The sequence below is a fragment of the Cajanus cajan genome, chromosome 5 (genome assembly GCF_000230855.2).
Source record: "Cajanus cajan strain Asha chromosome 5, NIPB_CcT2T_4, whole genome shotgun sequence".
Taxonomy (NCBI): domain Eukaryota; kingdom Viridiplantae; phylum Streptophyta; class Magnoliopsida; order Fabales; family Fabaceae; genus Cajanus; species Cajanus cajan.
Window position 1 is genome coordinate 57,489,864 of NC_138521.1, and position 15,575 is coordinate 57,505,438.

Sequence of the window (15,575 nt, forward strand, 5' to 3'; positions counted from 1 at the left end):
ATGTGAATTTTTTTATAAAATATAAAAAAAAAATTATTTTGTTGACAAACCTAAAATTTAAACTTTAATAGTTTTATTCTTGAGTTAGTGGTTCAAAATACTAATAATTTTAAAATATTATAGCAAAATATAGATTAGTCACTTTGGTATAATCTTTCATCTCAACTACATTTTTTTATTTATATAATTCAAATTCAAAACTTTATTTTAAAAGACAAAATATAGTATCAACCAAATCAACGATCTATTAATATAATGTTTAATTATTATTGATGAAATATGACTTTTAACAATATGCTAAAATTATTGTTGGATGAAAACATAAATATAAAATTTTGAGTATTGATTTTTTTAACTAATATAGGGCATTTGTTTTGCACTAAAATTTATTAGAAAATCTGTGTTCGTAATTTGTTTTTTAGTTTAGCTTACAAAATATTGTATTGGCCAATTCATCTGTTTTTCCCACCTTCAATTTCTTCTTTCGATTATTGCGAAGTTCCAGACCGTCAATAGCCCAATTGGACGGATATTAAGGCCCATAAACAAGGAAAAGAAAAATATTTTATGGACCCAGTTACTGGATATTGATAGAGCATGCATGAGAGGTTATTTCTCTTTTAGCAACTGACCGAACTGAGCAGTGTGGAAGTATAACTGTCCACTCAAAAGTGTATTACATACTGTGTATCTTATGAATATATAAATTATATTTTATCATATATATTATATATGTTAAATACTTATTATATATAAATAAAATTTATAATAAATTATGCATATAAATATTTATTATATATTTTAATATATAAATTACATTAAATTAAAATGTATTTAAACATATAAATTATATTTTATATTTGTAAAAAACAATTTATATTATGATACAAAATTATTTTTAACTAATTATAATTTATTTTAAAATTATTAAATTAATTTAGAAATATATATGATAAATATAAATTGAAATAGATAATAAGTTAATTTTTTTAAACAATTTCTTATCGAAGTAAAGTGTCTAAACATTTTTTTTTAAATAGAAGCTCCTAAAAAAGTTTTTGTACGTTTATTTGTATTTGATGTGTAAGGGTGAATGTGTTAGAAAAAAATAACTTTATTATAAAAGTTAACATAGAAAAAAAATTAACAAATTACTTTATGACTTCATTTTAATATAAATAAATAAGATAAATAACTCATCATAGTAGATTAGTAGTGTTATATAATACCAAAAAAAAATGTTAAATTTCATCTTTTTTCAAACCAATAAAATTGAGGAAAAGTAAGGGATGGTACTAGGAATTGTTATACCCTTCTTTGACCATATCTTGAATTAATTTAACATTGTTTCCTTTTGGTAGTTGTGATAGATAGGGTTTAGGAACGGAGTTTTATATAATGTCCATGTGGTTAAACATATTGGAGCCCATGAGTTTAAAGAAAACATGTTGGTACTTTTAAATGATAGCTTTAATGGAAGGTGAGTTAAGGGGAAATCAAAACTAAAAATGACCTTGATAGGGTTAGAGGGGTGTTAAAAGTTAACAAATTAAATCAAGCAATGGAATTTATGAACGAGGTAATACATTACTTTGTTGGTAAGAAGCCTATATAGGTTGGATCAAAGGCTCATTCTATATTGTAATTTTGTAATGGTAGTGTTGGCAATACTAAAGGTTAGTTAAGGTATAGATAAGTTAACCTTCAGGGGCCTATTGAGCTCAACCATTTAATTCCGATAGCAACATTAACTCCTTATATAGACAAGAGATAACAAGGAATATGAAAAATGTGGTTTTGAAAGGTAACCAGGACTTGAGGGCAAAGGCCAAAACAATGATATGTTGGTTGTTTCCAACCATGAGAAGGAAAGGTTTGGTAGTAGTAGATTAGAGGTTTAAATGATGAGAAATCATGGGTTGGAGTATCTTGTGAGAGCTTTTAGTGTTGAAGAGAATCATAATAAACAAACCATTAATGAACTCTTGAAACTCAAGGGTTTGAGTTGATGAAGAACTTGTGAGAGCTTAACTTGATAATTATAAATGAACAATTTTGTTGTTGATGTTTGGGTGTTATTTAAGTGGTTTGGTGGGGAAGGATCATCAAACTCCTCTCTAGTTAACAAAATAAAGAACTTTAGAGGAGTGAATTTATGGCTAGAGTGAAAATTTTCATCATAATTATAACACAAATCAACATGTCAATATTAGAGTTAACTTTGAGAGAGGCATTTAATTGGTAAAGAGGGATGGTTTGAAGGGTCAATGGTAAAAGGGTTACGAGAAATGATGGGTGGGGTGGGGTTGATGGGCAAGTCTTCAAATGTGTTTGTCTAGATATAAGAGTTTGAGTATGGTTTGAAAGATTTTGGTTTGGAATTTTTTTATTTTAGCTTTTGTAACACCCTAATTTTCATAAAATTATATTAATAATATGTCAGTATTTATTTTAACGTTTTAATGTATTTATTAAAAGAATTTTTAATATTATTTAGTTAGTAGATATGAGTTCTATTTTTATATAAACATATGTTATTTTTACTAAAAGAGAGAATAACTGTTGTGTTGTAGGATTGACCCCCAATCCCTTGCTCGATAGGAACGGACACTTTATAAAAGTTTTATGTTTTGTTTTCTGATTGTTCTATTGCATTTCTTGTGTGATTATGACTGTGAATATGTGTTCAATTTCAAGAATATATAAGTTTTGATATGGATTAGAGCGCTCTATGAATTCTTATGAAAATCTTATGAGAAGTAGAAAAATTTTGAATATTTTTTATTTTGGCTTATGAGTTTTCTGTTGTGTTCCTTGATGTTTGCTGAGTGTGAATATGTGTTTGATTTCAAAAACATATAAGTTTTGATATGAATTAGAGTGTTCTGTGGGTTTCTGTGGAAACCTATGAAGTAAAATTAGGGATATGATCTTCGGATGAATTTTGAGGCATTATATGTAAAATTGATGATGAATTCGTATTTTTGGATAATATTTGGAGTGTTTTAACTGATTGTAATATTATATTAACGGGCTAGTTGTAAAAAAAATGCGTGAACTCATGAAGTTGGGTTTATGACCTTTATACTTCTTATGTTATGAATTGCAAATTGAATGTGTATGATGTTGGATAATTTCTCAGTATGGTTTATGTGTTATTCTAATGTATATGCCTATGATAAGTTTCTTGTACGAGACTTTGAATATGATGAGACAATGTGAAAAGTGAATATGAGACACGAGACCTGATGATATGTGACAATAAGACATGATATATGAGAAACTATGACAAGTGAAATGATGAGTCAATGAAATGTGAATGTGTGACATGCATCATGTGCATCTATGTGACGAGTACGATGTGGAGTATACCGTTAGGGAAGGCCCTCCTTGTGTAACAGCTTGGGAGAGTCCTAGGAGATAGTGCGATTTGGATGTCTTGATTCCTCCTGTTTGTGAGCACGAGACGTAACTTGCACAACTTCACTATCCTGACCAGACCTTGACAGTACATCCTTCTAGTTGAGAGTGTATGGGTAGCTCCCTACATGTACTCCTATACTACCTTAGGTGTGTTGTTTCAGCAGCACACCAATGATATGTGATATGTGACTAGTGCCACATGTATGCATCTATGAGTCGAGTCCATAACATTATTGCATGATGAATGATTGCGTATGTGGTACTGTTGTATGTGTAACTTGAATTTGTACTTGATTAATGTGTAGGTATGTTTGTGTTTGTTATGATTTATGTGTGTTGCCTAACCATTATTTCTACACCTTAACCTGAGTGAGATGTTTCTTACTCCACTGTTTGCTCTATGTATGTCTTTTATTGTGTTGTAGGTGACCATCAATATGAGGATGTTGGTGACAAAGTTTAGGCTTCAATTGGCGTGCTCTAATAGGACATGTGATATTAGGGTATAGTTAGGACTAGCCTAGGATGTTGTTTCCATAAACTATTTTGAAAACCTTAGTTTCTTTTATTTTGTAATTTCTACATTGGAGTTATGGTTTATGAGTTGTGAATGTGAATCTTCTACCTTATGATATTGAGAAACTTGTTTTATCCATGAAAGATGTTATCAACTATGAAAGATTTTATTTACTCAGAAAATTATAGTTTACATTTATTGTGTATTAATGTTGGGGTAGAGGGTGTCACAACTTCCACAAATTTAACTAGCTCAATGGCTTAAGTGACGGAGATTGGTTGTAACAATACCATTTTCATGCATATTTCAAGTGAGTCTTAAAATAAAACAATTAAGAATATTTTCAAGAGTTAAACCAATAATTCTATTGCAGAGTCTTTCACAATACAGAGTCTTTCACGATTAGTTTGATAATCATTGACCGAGCCAATTTGATAGAGTTTGAATAATTTAGCTTGATAATTTTCATAAGATGATGGACTGATGCGCATTTCCAAAGTTATGGAGAATATATGCTAATCAAAAAGTCAATTGTTCATATTTAAGCACTTGAATTAACTCAAGGCACAACCTTTCAAGTAAAAAGATGCTAGTGATAAATGGTGTCCCCATGAAATTTGATGGTACATAAAGAATTGTTTTACTTAAAAGAACCAATCCAAAGGTTCAAAGCCATCAAAAGGGGCGAGTTGTATATTAGGAAGTCGAAGGTTTGGTGGTGGTGTAAATGGTGAAAGGTGAGGGTGCGGGGGATGTAGTGGTGGGGGTGTGAAAGGTGGAGGCAAGTCTATAGGTGTGGTATAAGAGGGTTGTTGATGAGTAAAAGGTGAGGGTAAATGATGAGTATATATTGGTGGAGTATAAGACTCAATTATCAAAAGGGTGAGTGGAGGAATAAGGTTAGAAAAAAAATGTGAAACCAAAGAATTTTTAAAGGCATTTTTGCAATGATAGATGTGAATGTGACAAACATAGTATTAGTGAAAGAATGAGTAAGTTAATCAAGAACCATAATAAAGTGGTTCTTAAGGATTCATGGCGTGAATCCTAAAATTACAAGTTATTCTCAATTTGAGTGAAAAGCAAACCTAATTTTTTGGTTAGGGCATGGATTATTTCCAAGCATTTTGAGGTAGAAAATTGGATGAATGTTTGTATTAAAGACATAATAAGACTACAAAAGCACCAAAGTGATATTCTATAACAACTATTTCTAATGGAAGATCAAATAACAATGATAACTTTCAAGAAATAAAAAAGAGAAAAGAAACTTCACAACATTTTTTCATATTGCAAAGAGATGTTATAAGCGATTTTTTTTATTATATAAAGTTATAAGTCAAGTAGACATAACCCTTGATATAACAAAGAGAGTAAATTAAAATAAAAAAAGATAATTAAACATGTACAATCCACTTAACAATAATCTTTAAGTCACATTGATATCTTTTTTTATTTATAAGTTTGCACCAATTTTTAATTTATATTAAACTCAAAGAGTTGGATGACTACTGGCTACATTAAAATTACCTAAATAAATTAAAAAAAATTATGAAATATAATTGTAAAAATCTCATTATGAAATATAATAAAACAATTTTTTTTTCTCAACTAAAATTAACTTAAAATAAAGGGGCAAAGCAAGTAAAGTGAAATCCCTCAAAATTTGAATGCAAAAGAGATAGAAGTGTTAACATGAGGTCCTCTTTTGTCCACCCACAGCAGATAACATAACATAACACACTCCCAAACCCTTTCCCTTTCCCTCTCCCTTTCCACCCCTATCCTCTTCTCTCTTCTCCAAACCCAAAACCCCAATGGCAATTTCATCAACAGCAGCAATAGCAGCAACCTCAAAGCTCGCATACGCTAACGCCAATGTCTACCCCTCTCCTTCACCCTCCCCCAACCCCAATTGCCTCTTCCTCAAACCCCACGCAACCCACCTCTCCTCTTCCTTCCTAAAACCCTCCACAATCTTCCACCTCACCCCCACCCCCGCCACCGCCACCCGCCGCCGCTCCCTCACCGTCCACGCCGCCCGCGGCAAGTTCGAGCGCAAGAAGCCCCACGTCAACATCGGCACCATCGGCCACGTCGACCACGGCAAGACCACCCTCACCGCCGCCCTCACCATGGCTCTCGCCTCCCTCGGCAACAGCGCCCCCAAAAAGTACGACGAAATCGACGCCGCCCCCGAGGAGCGCGCCCGCGGCATCACCATCAACACCGCCACCGTCGAGTACGAGACCGAGAACCGCCACTACGCCCACGTCGACTGCCCCGGCCACGCCGACTACGTCAAGAACATGATCACCGGCGCCGCCCAGATGGACGGCGCCATCCTCGTCGTCTCCGGCGCCGACGGCCCCATGCCCCAAACCAAAGAACACATCCTCTTGGCCAAACAAGTCGGCGTCCCCAACATTGTTGTCTTCCTCAACAAACAGGACCAAGTCGACGACGAGGAGCTTCTGCAGTTAGTAGAATTGGAGGTTCGCGAGCTTCTTTCCTCTTACGAGTTCCCCGGCGATGATGTTCCCATCATTTCCGGTTCCGCATTGTTGGCATTGGAAGCTTTAATGGCTAACCCTTCCATCAAGCGCGGCGAAAACCAATGGGTTGATAAAATTTACGAGCTTATGGATTCTGTTGATAACTACATTCCCATCCCTCAGCGCCAAACTGAACTCCCCTTTTTGTTGGCCATTGAGGACGTGTTCACCATCACCGGCCGTGGCACCGTCGCCACCGGCCGCGTCGAGAGAGGTACTATCAAGGTTGGAGACACTGTTGATATTGTTGGTGTGAAGGAAACTAGGAACACCACTGTGACTGGGGTGGAAATGTTTCAGAAGATTCTTGATGATGCTATGGCTGGGGACAATGTGGGGTTGTTGCTTAGGGGTATTCAGAAGACTGATATTCAGAGAGGGATGGTTTTGTCTAAGCCTGGAACCATTACCCCTCACACCAAGTTTGCTGCCATTGTGTATGTTTTGAAGAAGGAAGAGGGTGGCCGGCACTCTCCGTTTTTCGCCGGGTATAGGCCGCAGTTCTACATGAGGACTACTGATGTTACTGGCAAAGTGACTGCCATTATGAATGACAAGGATGAGGAGTCCAAGATGGTGATGCCCGGTGACCGGGTTAAGATGGTGGTTGAGCTTATTGTGCCTGTGGCTTGTGAACAAGGTATGAGGTTTGCTATTAGAGAAGGAGGCAAAACTGTTGGCGCTGGTGTTATCCAATCCATCATTGAGTAAATTGTTGTGAGATTGGCTTCCCGGCTACATGACTCTTACATCGTGAGCAAAGTATCTATCATTGTCAAAGGGCTTGTGCAATTGAGTTTTGTCATTTTACACAACTGCTGCTATATCCATTTTGTTATATTTTGTAGGTTTCTAGATGAATGATGTTTAGTCAAGTTGGACGATGAGTTTCTTATGGCTTGTTTGGCTTCCATCTCTTTTATTGTTATAATTAATCTGTTAAGTACTCAAGCAAGATTCGAAATTTTGTCTTGCTTGTAATTGCGAGATTTGTTTTACAAGGTTGAACAATATTTCTCTTTAGTACAATCATGTCTGCTATGTTTGGATGGACGGTGAGTCACTTCCCTTGTTTGGATGTAGGAGGGGGACTCTTTACCCCTTGTTTAGGAGTTGGAGTTAAAGTGAAGGGGAAAATAAGCTAGTTTCTCTTATTTAACTTTAAAATACACTCTTTCCCCTATTTAATCCCCCAATGCAATGGGAAAGGTATTTGGGGCTTTGAGGCGGCATCCCTTACATGAATTCTTCCAAAAAGGGATTTGGCACACTTTTTCCTTCCATTCTCCTCCCCTTTCCCTTCCTTTCCTCTCATCCAGACCTAGCAATGCTTTTAATAATCTACAATAATGCAACTGTGGCACTAATGTGGTTACATCTTTTTTTGTCGCAAATATCCTGAGACTGTTGGAGCTCAAGTCTGTTCATTTTGTGTGGTAGAAGTCTTGCTGAAATTTTATATTGGATGTCTATTGAAAATAAATATGCAATGGACAAGTCAGTGAACTACTTATCTTGGCAGGCTATATGAGATTTAAGCTATGAAAACATGTGTCATGTTCTTCACATTCAGGTTATAGGCCTTGTGTTCAAGTTGTGATGCGTCATGAATGCCGATCAGGGATCACATTCATATCCAGAGTCAATCAGATATTGCTTGACAAAATTGGAAGAGATAAACAGTAAACAACGTCAGTTCTCTTGCAGTTATTTATATTTGTGTATTTTAATATGTATTATATAAGTAGGTTTAGTTGACAAGATCCCCCATCCCCCCAACACACAAATAGGGTCTAGGGAATGAATGAGGACTCGATTTTGTCTTTGTTGTTGACAGAATAAGTACTTGGATTCAGTGATACAAGGAGATGGGGGGAGTTGGTTAGAGTCAGTTGAGAAGTAAATTGGAAGGACAGTACTGAGTCTCTTGAATACCCTAGGTGAAGGAGAGGGAGAAAATTGAGGGGGACAGGTTCAAGCTGTGATGGTGGCTAGAGAGGGGAGCTCTCTTGGTTGGTTTTGATGGTGGGAATCTGGCTCACCGAGTCCTTCGTGGGAGGGTTTCTGAACATCAGTGATGAGTCAATTTCAGCCCTCCATGATGAGAGACCCATGTGAATTGCTGCTGGGTTTGAAGCAAAACTACCACACTGGAGTATTTCAGGGATTGTATGCTGGCCTGCTGAGGTGCACTGAACAAAGAATACCTAAAAGGAGTTTTCTTGCATGGCCAGAAAAGCAGTCTGCAGCAGAACTCAAACCGCACTCACCAAAATACTAGTTGAAGAGAAATGTTATCAAGACATTCTCTATACACTTTACTATTATTTGAAATTTATTGGAAATTACAAATTTTGATGGATTCTATTTTTTATTTAATGACTCTTTCCAAATTTATAATTTTCAATAAAATTTTACCAATACTAGTGTATATTGACTATTGAGAGTGATGTGTTTGAGTGTGTGTTGAATAATTGGTTGATGAGAATTGACGAGCTTGGTGGAATACAACATTGGAAAGATGGTGATCTGCACCAGCCATTGCATATTAACGACTGGCCAAGAAGATTACATGAAACTGCCTTCTTTATGTTAACAAAACCCTAAACTATTAATTTCACCTGTATGATACTTAGTTTATGCCATGAGGCCTTCGATTGTCCATCGGTAAGTGATACTCTCCCATTAAATATTAAATAGGCCGCAATGAAACGGGCAGACAATTGATCCTATTGTTCTTCTGTACTCAAGAAACCTATAGCGATCTTTATCTAGGTGAAAACGTTGGGGCTCGTTATGAGAATGAAATTGGAAGGAAAACCGGATCTCAGGAATATCTAGGTAAAGGAGAGGGAGAGAATTCCTTTGCGTTAGTGGTACTACTTCAGTTCTTGATACCCGTTCTTTATTATCTAAAAATTACTGTTTTCTCTCATATTCTGCTCCAATTCTATCATACAGGTTCTTTCCTCCTCTGTTTCTGTTAATACCATTTCCCTCGGAAGTAAATACAGAAGTAAAGGACCTTAGTACGGTTTACATAAAGAATTAACTTTAAAATTAAAATTTGTTTAAAAACAATGTGAAGTGTTAATAGTCTTGAAAAATAAGATGATTTCAAAAATGAAAAAAAATCAAAGTATACCCTTTAATGTTTTCACGTTCTTTAGTATCATTCACGAAAAAGCATAACTTTTTTATATTGTTTCTTATGTAAATGAAAGAAAAAGAAAGGGTCATGCGATTTGTGAAATTACCACCGACTTAAACCTCGGTTATTTTTTAAACTATCATTGATACGATGGATAGAATGAGCTAGGCGTTCTCAGACGAATATCAGTTGCTCACCACTCACAGAACCCACACTCGGGATGCGTATAATGAAATCAAATATGGTAAAGCAGATTTACGTAGTTTTATATAGTGTACCATAAGGCAAACTTTAATTGAAAGATAAGAAATATAGTTAAATACACATTGGCTGAATATAACTATTGCTTAGACTACTAAACATCCCCTAAAGCCATAGAGCACAATAAAACTCGGTGCCTGTTGAATCAGCATCAGAGCCTATCTGAATATGCAAGGAGCTGCTACCAATCCATGACTAGTGTAACGGTAAATTCTACCAACACATTTACTCGAATATGGTTGAGAACACCAACTGTTGAACAAAATCTGCCTTCATCCTTCTCTCTTGTTGATCCTTCTCATCACCCATTTCACGTGCATCTGTACCAGTCCTGCAAAAACAAAATCATTAGCAATATTTCAACATTGGATTTAAGGGTAGACTTCTCATAAGCCATAAAGATTGCCACAAACTACAACGCTTAAAAGTCACAATATGGTAAAATGGGTATATTTCATTTATGATTTTCAATAACTTCGCTTTGTAGTTTTGGTAAGGATTACCCCCAATGCATGAAAGAAGCTGAAAATTTTAAACGCAGGTTAGAAAGTTTTAATCACGAGCTTATATCAGAAATGAAGTTTGACTCAATTGTTTTCTCATGGGTTGTTCTGACTTATGACAGATAAACTACTTATGATCTTCAACCTACACTATAGACATTTTATGTGCGGAATATTGAACTATATTAAAGTAAATGTTATTAATCATTCAAGATATATTGAATTTTATGTCACAAATATTTAACTAATCAAAGTTAACTGCTGAAGAGAATTTGTTCCTGAAATGGAAAAAATAGACATATATTTGAGCAGAAGTTTCATCCCATTGATAGCCAGGTAATCCTGAGTCCTGACTCGGGGAATGACACAACTAAACAAAATTAAACATTGAGATTTTTTGTTGATGGAAACAGAAAAATTTTCTAAAACTACTAAGTAAACCTCTCGGTTTTTAATCCTTCAAACCATGAATGTATTAATTATCGTCAGAATAGCATGCTAATGCAAAGTTATAGGCAAACCTTGAGAGAAACCATCTGAATCATCCTTCATAACAAATATAAGCTATTTAAGTGGGTATAATCTACATGTGCGTATTGGCATATCTTATAAGTGAATGATTTAACTACTATGTAAAAATCAATTTCTGCAACTAGTGATCCGCTGAGTTATACAGAATCAGCAACAGTATATTAAGCAGCATTCTAATTAATCTTTAACTGATCAACTAGATTAACTATCCTCCTAACCAGCTAACAGAATCAGTTAACATTACCTTGATACTTTAATAGCATACATTGTCTGTCAATAGCTTAATCAAGTTTGTTTTTTATTTTTAGGTTAAAATATTTTTTTAGTCTCTATAGTTGTACTTACTTTACCTTTTAGTCCTTATAGTTTAAAATAAATCTTTTAATCTCTATAGTTTAAAATAGATTTTGAGTCTTCATACTTATCTTTTTCAATTCCTTTTAGTCCCTTTAGTTTAAGATAGATGTTTTAAGTCTAGCAGTTTTTTAATCATTTTAGTCCTTGTGAGAAGTCTTATGTGTAGGTGCTTGTAGTATTAAAAGGATTAAACTATAGGGACTAAAAAGATTAAAAACTTGCAAATATAGAAACTAAAAAGATTTACCTTAACCTACATAAACTAAAAAGGATTGAAAAAGATAAGTATATGGACTAAAAAGATTTATTTTAAACTATAGGGACTAAAAGATAAAATAAGTGTAATTATAGAGAGAAAAAAAGTATTTTAACCTTATTGTTATTATCTATACATTGAACGTTAGTATTGCTACAATACAAATCATCTCCATTCTACAATTACAAAAAACTTAAGCCGCTAAAGATCATAAAGTTCTGAGAAAAGTGTAAACTGACTGCTGATCTGCTCCCAGTAATATTGCATTATTATTCATTACAACAAGCAAAATTTGTTTCAGAGGAAGTTTCAGTATAAGTCTCGGTATTCAACATCAAGTGAGACCATACAAATCAGGGGCATTTACTTTTAATACATAGAGACAGAAAAAAAAAATTACACTTGCTGGAGGATGTTTCAAGTCATTTCGTGGTTGTGCCCCACAATTGTTCAAAGAAATTTGAGCAGATTAATCTCAATGCAAAGCAAAGCTCTTTTACTGTCTGATTTCCAAGTCTCATTAACACCCAAAAAAGAACAGGAGATAGAAAAGACAACAAAGGACAAAAAAAGTAAAACTTTTAATATGTCATGCACTCTACACTATAAGTCTCTCAAGTTTTCTCCAGTTATGCCAACTTACCACCATTACAAATCTCGATGGAAAAAAAAAAAAAAAAACATACCTTTTTGCATCAGGAATGTCTATATCCTTATTGCTGGAGCTGAAGTTTTCATCTGAATGGGAATTGTTAGAGTTTGGAATTGGCACGTTGCAGATAAATGGTGACAAAAGTGGATCTGGTATTGATTCTTGTTTGTTTCCCCTGGTAGCCAGTTTCTTGCCAAACATTGCAGAGTTACCAGACCAGATGCTAGATTTCTCAGGCTTCCATGCCCACTAGATCAAATATCAATATATTTAATTTATTTTAGACAATAACCAAATGCTCATAAAGCCAAACATGTGCTATAGTACATTTTAGAACATACATATTTTAGATAAACAAAGCATACCTTTCGAGAGCTTGAATGTGAAAATTGCATGATTGCATCCTTCCCTAAATTTTCTTCACATACGGGACAAACCTGATAAAAGAAAATTGAAGCAGATATTTCAAATTTCAATCATGATTTACTTACCTAAATATTAATGTCCCTATTTCATTTTTCCCAGTTGTTAAATATAATGGTTGATGGATCCTTTATCTTCTAGACCCAGATCAAGACAGTGCACCATATCAAGCAGACACATAAATTTTCTGTTCAGATTTACATAACTGCATTTATAATTTATAATAAAGTAATTGGACAAATACTAATTAATCAAGGAAAAAAGGAAAAAGAAAATAAGGATATAACAAAGTTGTAAACATGTTAGCATTTAGTGGTGCTAAACAGAAATTTCAAAAAACATAAAGCGCATACCACATTTTTTAGGGCAAGGCAATGCTCTTCTTCCAAATTGCTGCAGAGCACAGGAACTTCAATTTCAAAATCACAAAAGGGACATCGGATATCACACCGGCCATCATTATCCACATCTGTATAATGGATCACTGAGTAATTATCTGTGGTTTAAAAGGGGTCAGTGAGTCATTTCTAAGACAAGTACAAGAACTTCAAAGGGCTTGTCATAGAAGGAGCATCTCAATGTCTCAAAAGATAAAAGCAATAGGAAAATGAATCAACTACACATAATACAATATACTAATACAACTGCACTAGCTCACATAATACCAAACAAGAAGGATAAGCACAAAACCAGAGCTCACTTATGCTCTTTAGTAACTTCCAGGCACATGTACAGCCCTGATCCTGAGCTAAAATGAAAACTATGCCATACAACCAAATATACCAACCTAAATACCTGATATCACATCGTTAAACAAAAACATGTATTATATGTACTTCAGTCACATACACAAACATTGATAGATGAGGACTTGGATGCAGTTTCCCATACTTTTGGATCTATATCTATTTGAAAAAACATAGACATATTTAACTTGTGTTACAATAATCCAATTAAGCCCAAAAGAAAAGGATTATATATATCCATAGGATTATATAGGTCGAAATTGATTACTGATGATGGTCCATCATTGATGATCAATTGTAAATACCACTATAACTCTTTGCCAGTTGCTAAGGCTTTTTGTGTGCCTAACCCAAAAAAAGAATTAAAGGTGTCTTCAGGTTTCTCACTATCCCTCTGCTTAAACACTAACAGAACTGACTATATGAAGTCATACAAATATACAATTAAGTTCCTTCATAGAAGGAGGTCAATTCCAAATTGAGCCTATGCAGAAAGTGCATAAAGAAATCAGCTTCAGGCAGTCTATTGTGCGAAAGAGGGGGGCGGGGGGAATCAATCACCAACAGGGTAAAAGGAATCAAACTTCTCAAATAAACTAAAATCAAGTAATCAACTTATAAACCTCAACTTTTTCATATGCTTTCCCATCTAGCTTCTTCATAAGCAAAACTTACCATTCTTCCCTCAGAAAAGTCTTAGCACTAGGGTATTACAATTGAAAAACTCTCATAAGCTAAAAGTTAATGCACACTGGACCTTAGAGCACAATGAAACTCCTCTAAGTTCAGTCACATAACGAACACATGCTTCTACAAATAACGACAGCAACATAAATAAAGCCTAAAACGCTTTTTGTAATCATACTTGCAGGTGCTTGGGACAAGGAAAGCTCGACAGAAAACTGAAATCAAATGCAATGAATTAAATGAGTTGACTCAGTTAACCAAAACACGCTCGAAGCAGGAAGCGTGAGTTCATATTCAGTTCATCAAAAATTGGCACACAAGGCAAATTGAGGCTACGTAATACCAACCTAAATGCTTCCAAGTTCCAAGTTCTAGCTCTACCCACCAAAGAAAAAAATCTTAGGATTTCACATCAAACAGAAAACCATAGCTCAAACGAGACAGGAAAATAAAATAAAACAAAAATAAAAAAGAGAAAATGGGTACTGAAAGAAAAGAAGATGAAGAAGAGAGGGAAATAGCAAGTGAGAAATGAAGTACCAGAGTGAAGTCTAGCAGCTTGCACAGCAGAGAGGTGCTTGACAGAGTGAAAACTATCCCTGAAGTCGAAGTCCATGATGTCAGCTTCCTCAAACGAACACTGTGTCCACTTAACTAGCACTGGTGAAGGTGTTTGCGAGCAACGAGACGAGAGAAAGGTGAAAGCTTTGCGGTCTCAACTCAGAGAAGAAAAAGACTTGGCTTTCCCATCAGTTATCACCGGCTTTGTGGCGTGGTGAAGTCTTGCTGACTCATGTTTGGCTTCTGACACTCGATGCTTTTCCGACACACAAAAAGATCAACATGATGCCTTACACTAGCCATTTTTTTTTCATTTACTAATAATTTAATACAATAGACACCTATTTTAGCTCCTAATTTTTAAAAACTCTTGACACTAAAAAATTTATTAAATAAATTCTTAGAATGTTAAATAAGATCTAAAAATTAATTTTTAAGCATGTATTAATATTATCATTCTAGTTACATATTATTTATGTTTTAAATTTATACTTTTAAAAGCGTATTTTACAAATTTTAATTTTAAGAATCAATATAATTACGTGTTATAAATTTAGGAACCAATTTAGTAATTTCCTCTGATTTAATAATTTAATAACAATAACATTTGTAGCCACGAGACAATAGCACACGAGACCCATCTCGATTAACTTTCTATGGAATGATTATATAGAAGTTGTTGAATATTGTGGATCCGAGAAAATAACCATCTGCTTTATGAACTTTTAAATTAATGTACAAAATATTCGTCGACTACTTTACAGCTGCCAATTCTGTACATTCTTGATTTTTCAATTGTAGCCTAATAGTTTTGTCCTTTTTATGTTGGCTAATTACTTATCTAGCCCATTCTGTGTATTTTTGGTCATGGAAGACCTAAAACATGATACTTCTTCATAATACACAAATAAAATTGAGTGCTTAAATTAGTGGTTAAAAAATACACCAGTGA

At 34.4% G+C, this 15,575-nt stretch overlaps 2 protein-coding genes across 3 annotated transcripts; one reads left to right on the plus strand and one right to left on the minus strand.

The window, feature by feature from the left end:
- The first annotated feature begins 5,642 nt into the window (after positions 1–5,642).
- Positions 5,643–7,524, plus strand: LOC109797040 (elongation factor Tu, chloroplastic). The gene has a single exon (XM_020356933.3). It carries the CDS (start codon positions 5,758–5,760, stop codon positions 7,204–7,206), a length of 1,449 nt encoding a protein of 482 aa, XP_020212522.1. The 5' UTR covers positions 5,643–5,757; the 3' UTR covers positions 7,207–7,524.
- A 2,352-nt stretch (positions 7,525–9,876) lies between these two features.
- LOC109796989 (protein DEHYDRATION-INDUCED 19 homolog 5) lies at positions 9,877–14,907 on the minus strand. 2 transcript variants are annotated; one of them, XM_020356870.3, is made up of 5 exons: positions 14,603–14,907; positions 12,983–13,098; positions 12,572–12,643; positions 12,241–12,455; positions 9,877–10,238 (listed from the first exon to the last, which is right to left on the minus strand). In XM_020356870.3, the coding sequence occupies exons 1-5, from the start codon at positions 14,676–14,678 to the stop codon at positions 10,133–10,135; spliced, it is 585 nt and encodes a 194-aa protein (XP_020212459.1). In that variant the 5' UTR covers positions 14,679–14,907; the 3' UTR covers positions 9,877–10,132. The 2 variants fall into 2 exon arrangements, with proteins under 2 accessions (XP_020212459.1, XP_020212458.1); XM_020356869.3 differs by having other exon boundaries at positions 12,983–13,125; positions 14,603–14,905.
- Positions 14,908–15,575: the final 668 nt, after the last annotated feature.

Coding starts and splice junctions, on each gene's coding strand:
- LOC109797040 (XM_020356933.3), top strand. CDS start 5,758: ATGGCAATTTCATCAACAGCAGCAATAGCAGCAACCTCAAAGCTCGCA.
- LOC109796989 (XM_020356869.3), bottom strand. CDS start 14,678: ATGGACTTCGACTTCAGGGATAGTTTTCACTCTGTCAAGCACCTCTCT. Junction 13,126..14,602: donor AGCTGCTAGACTTCACTCTG/GTACTTCATTTC, acceptor TTTAAACCACAG/ATAATTACTCAGTGATCCAT. Junction 12,644..12,982: donor GCCTTGCCCTAAAAAATGTG/GTATGCGCTTTA, acceptor TTCTTTTATCAG/GTTTGTCCCGTATGTGAAGA.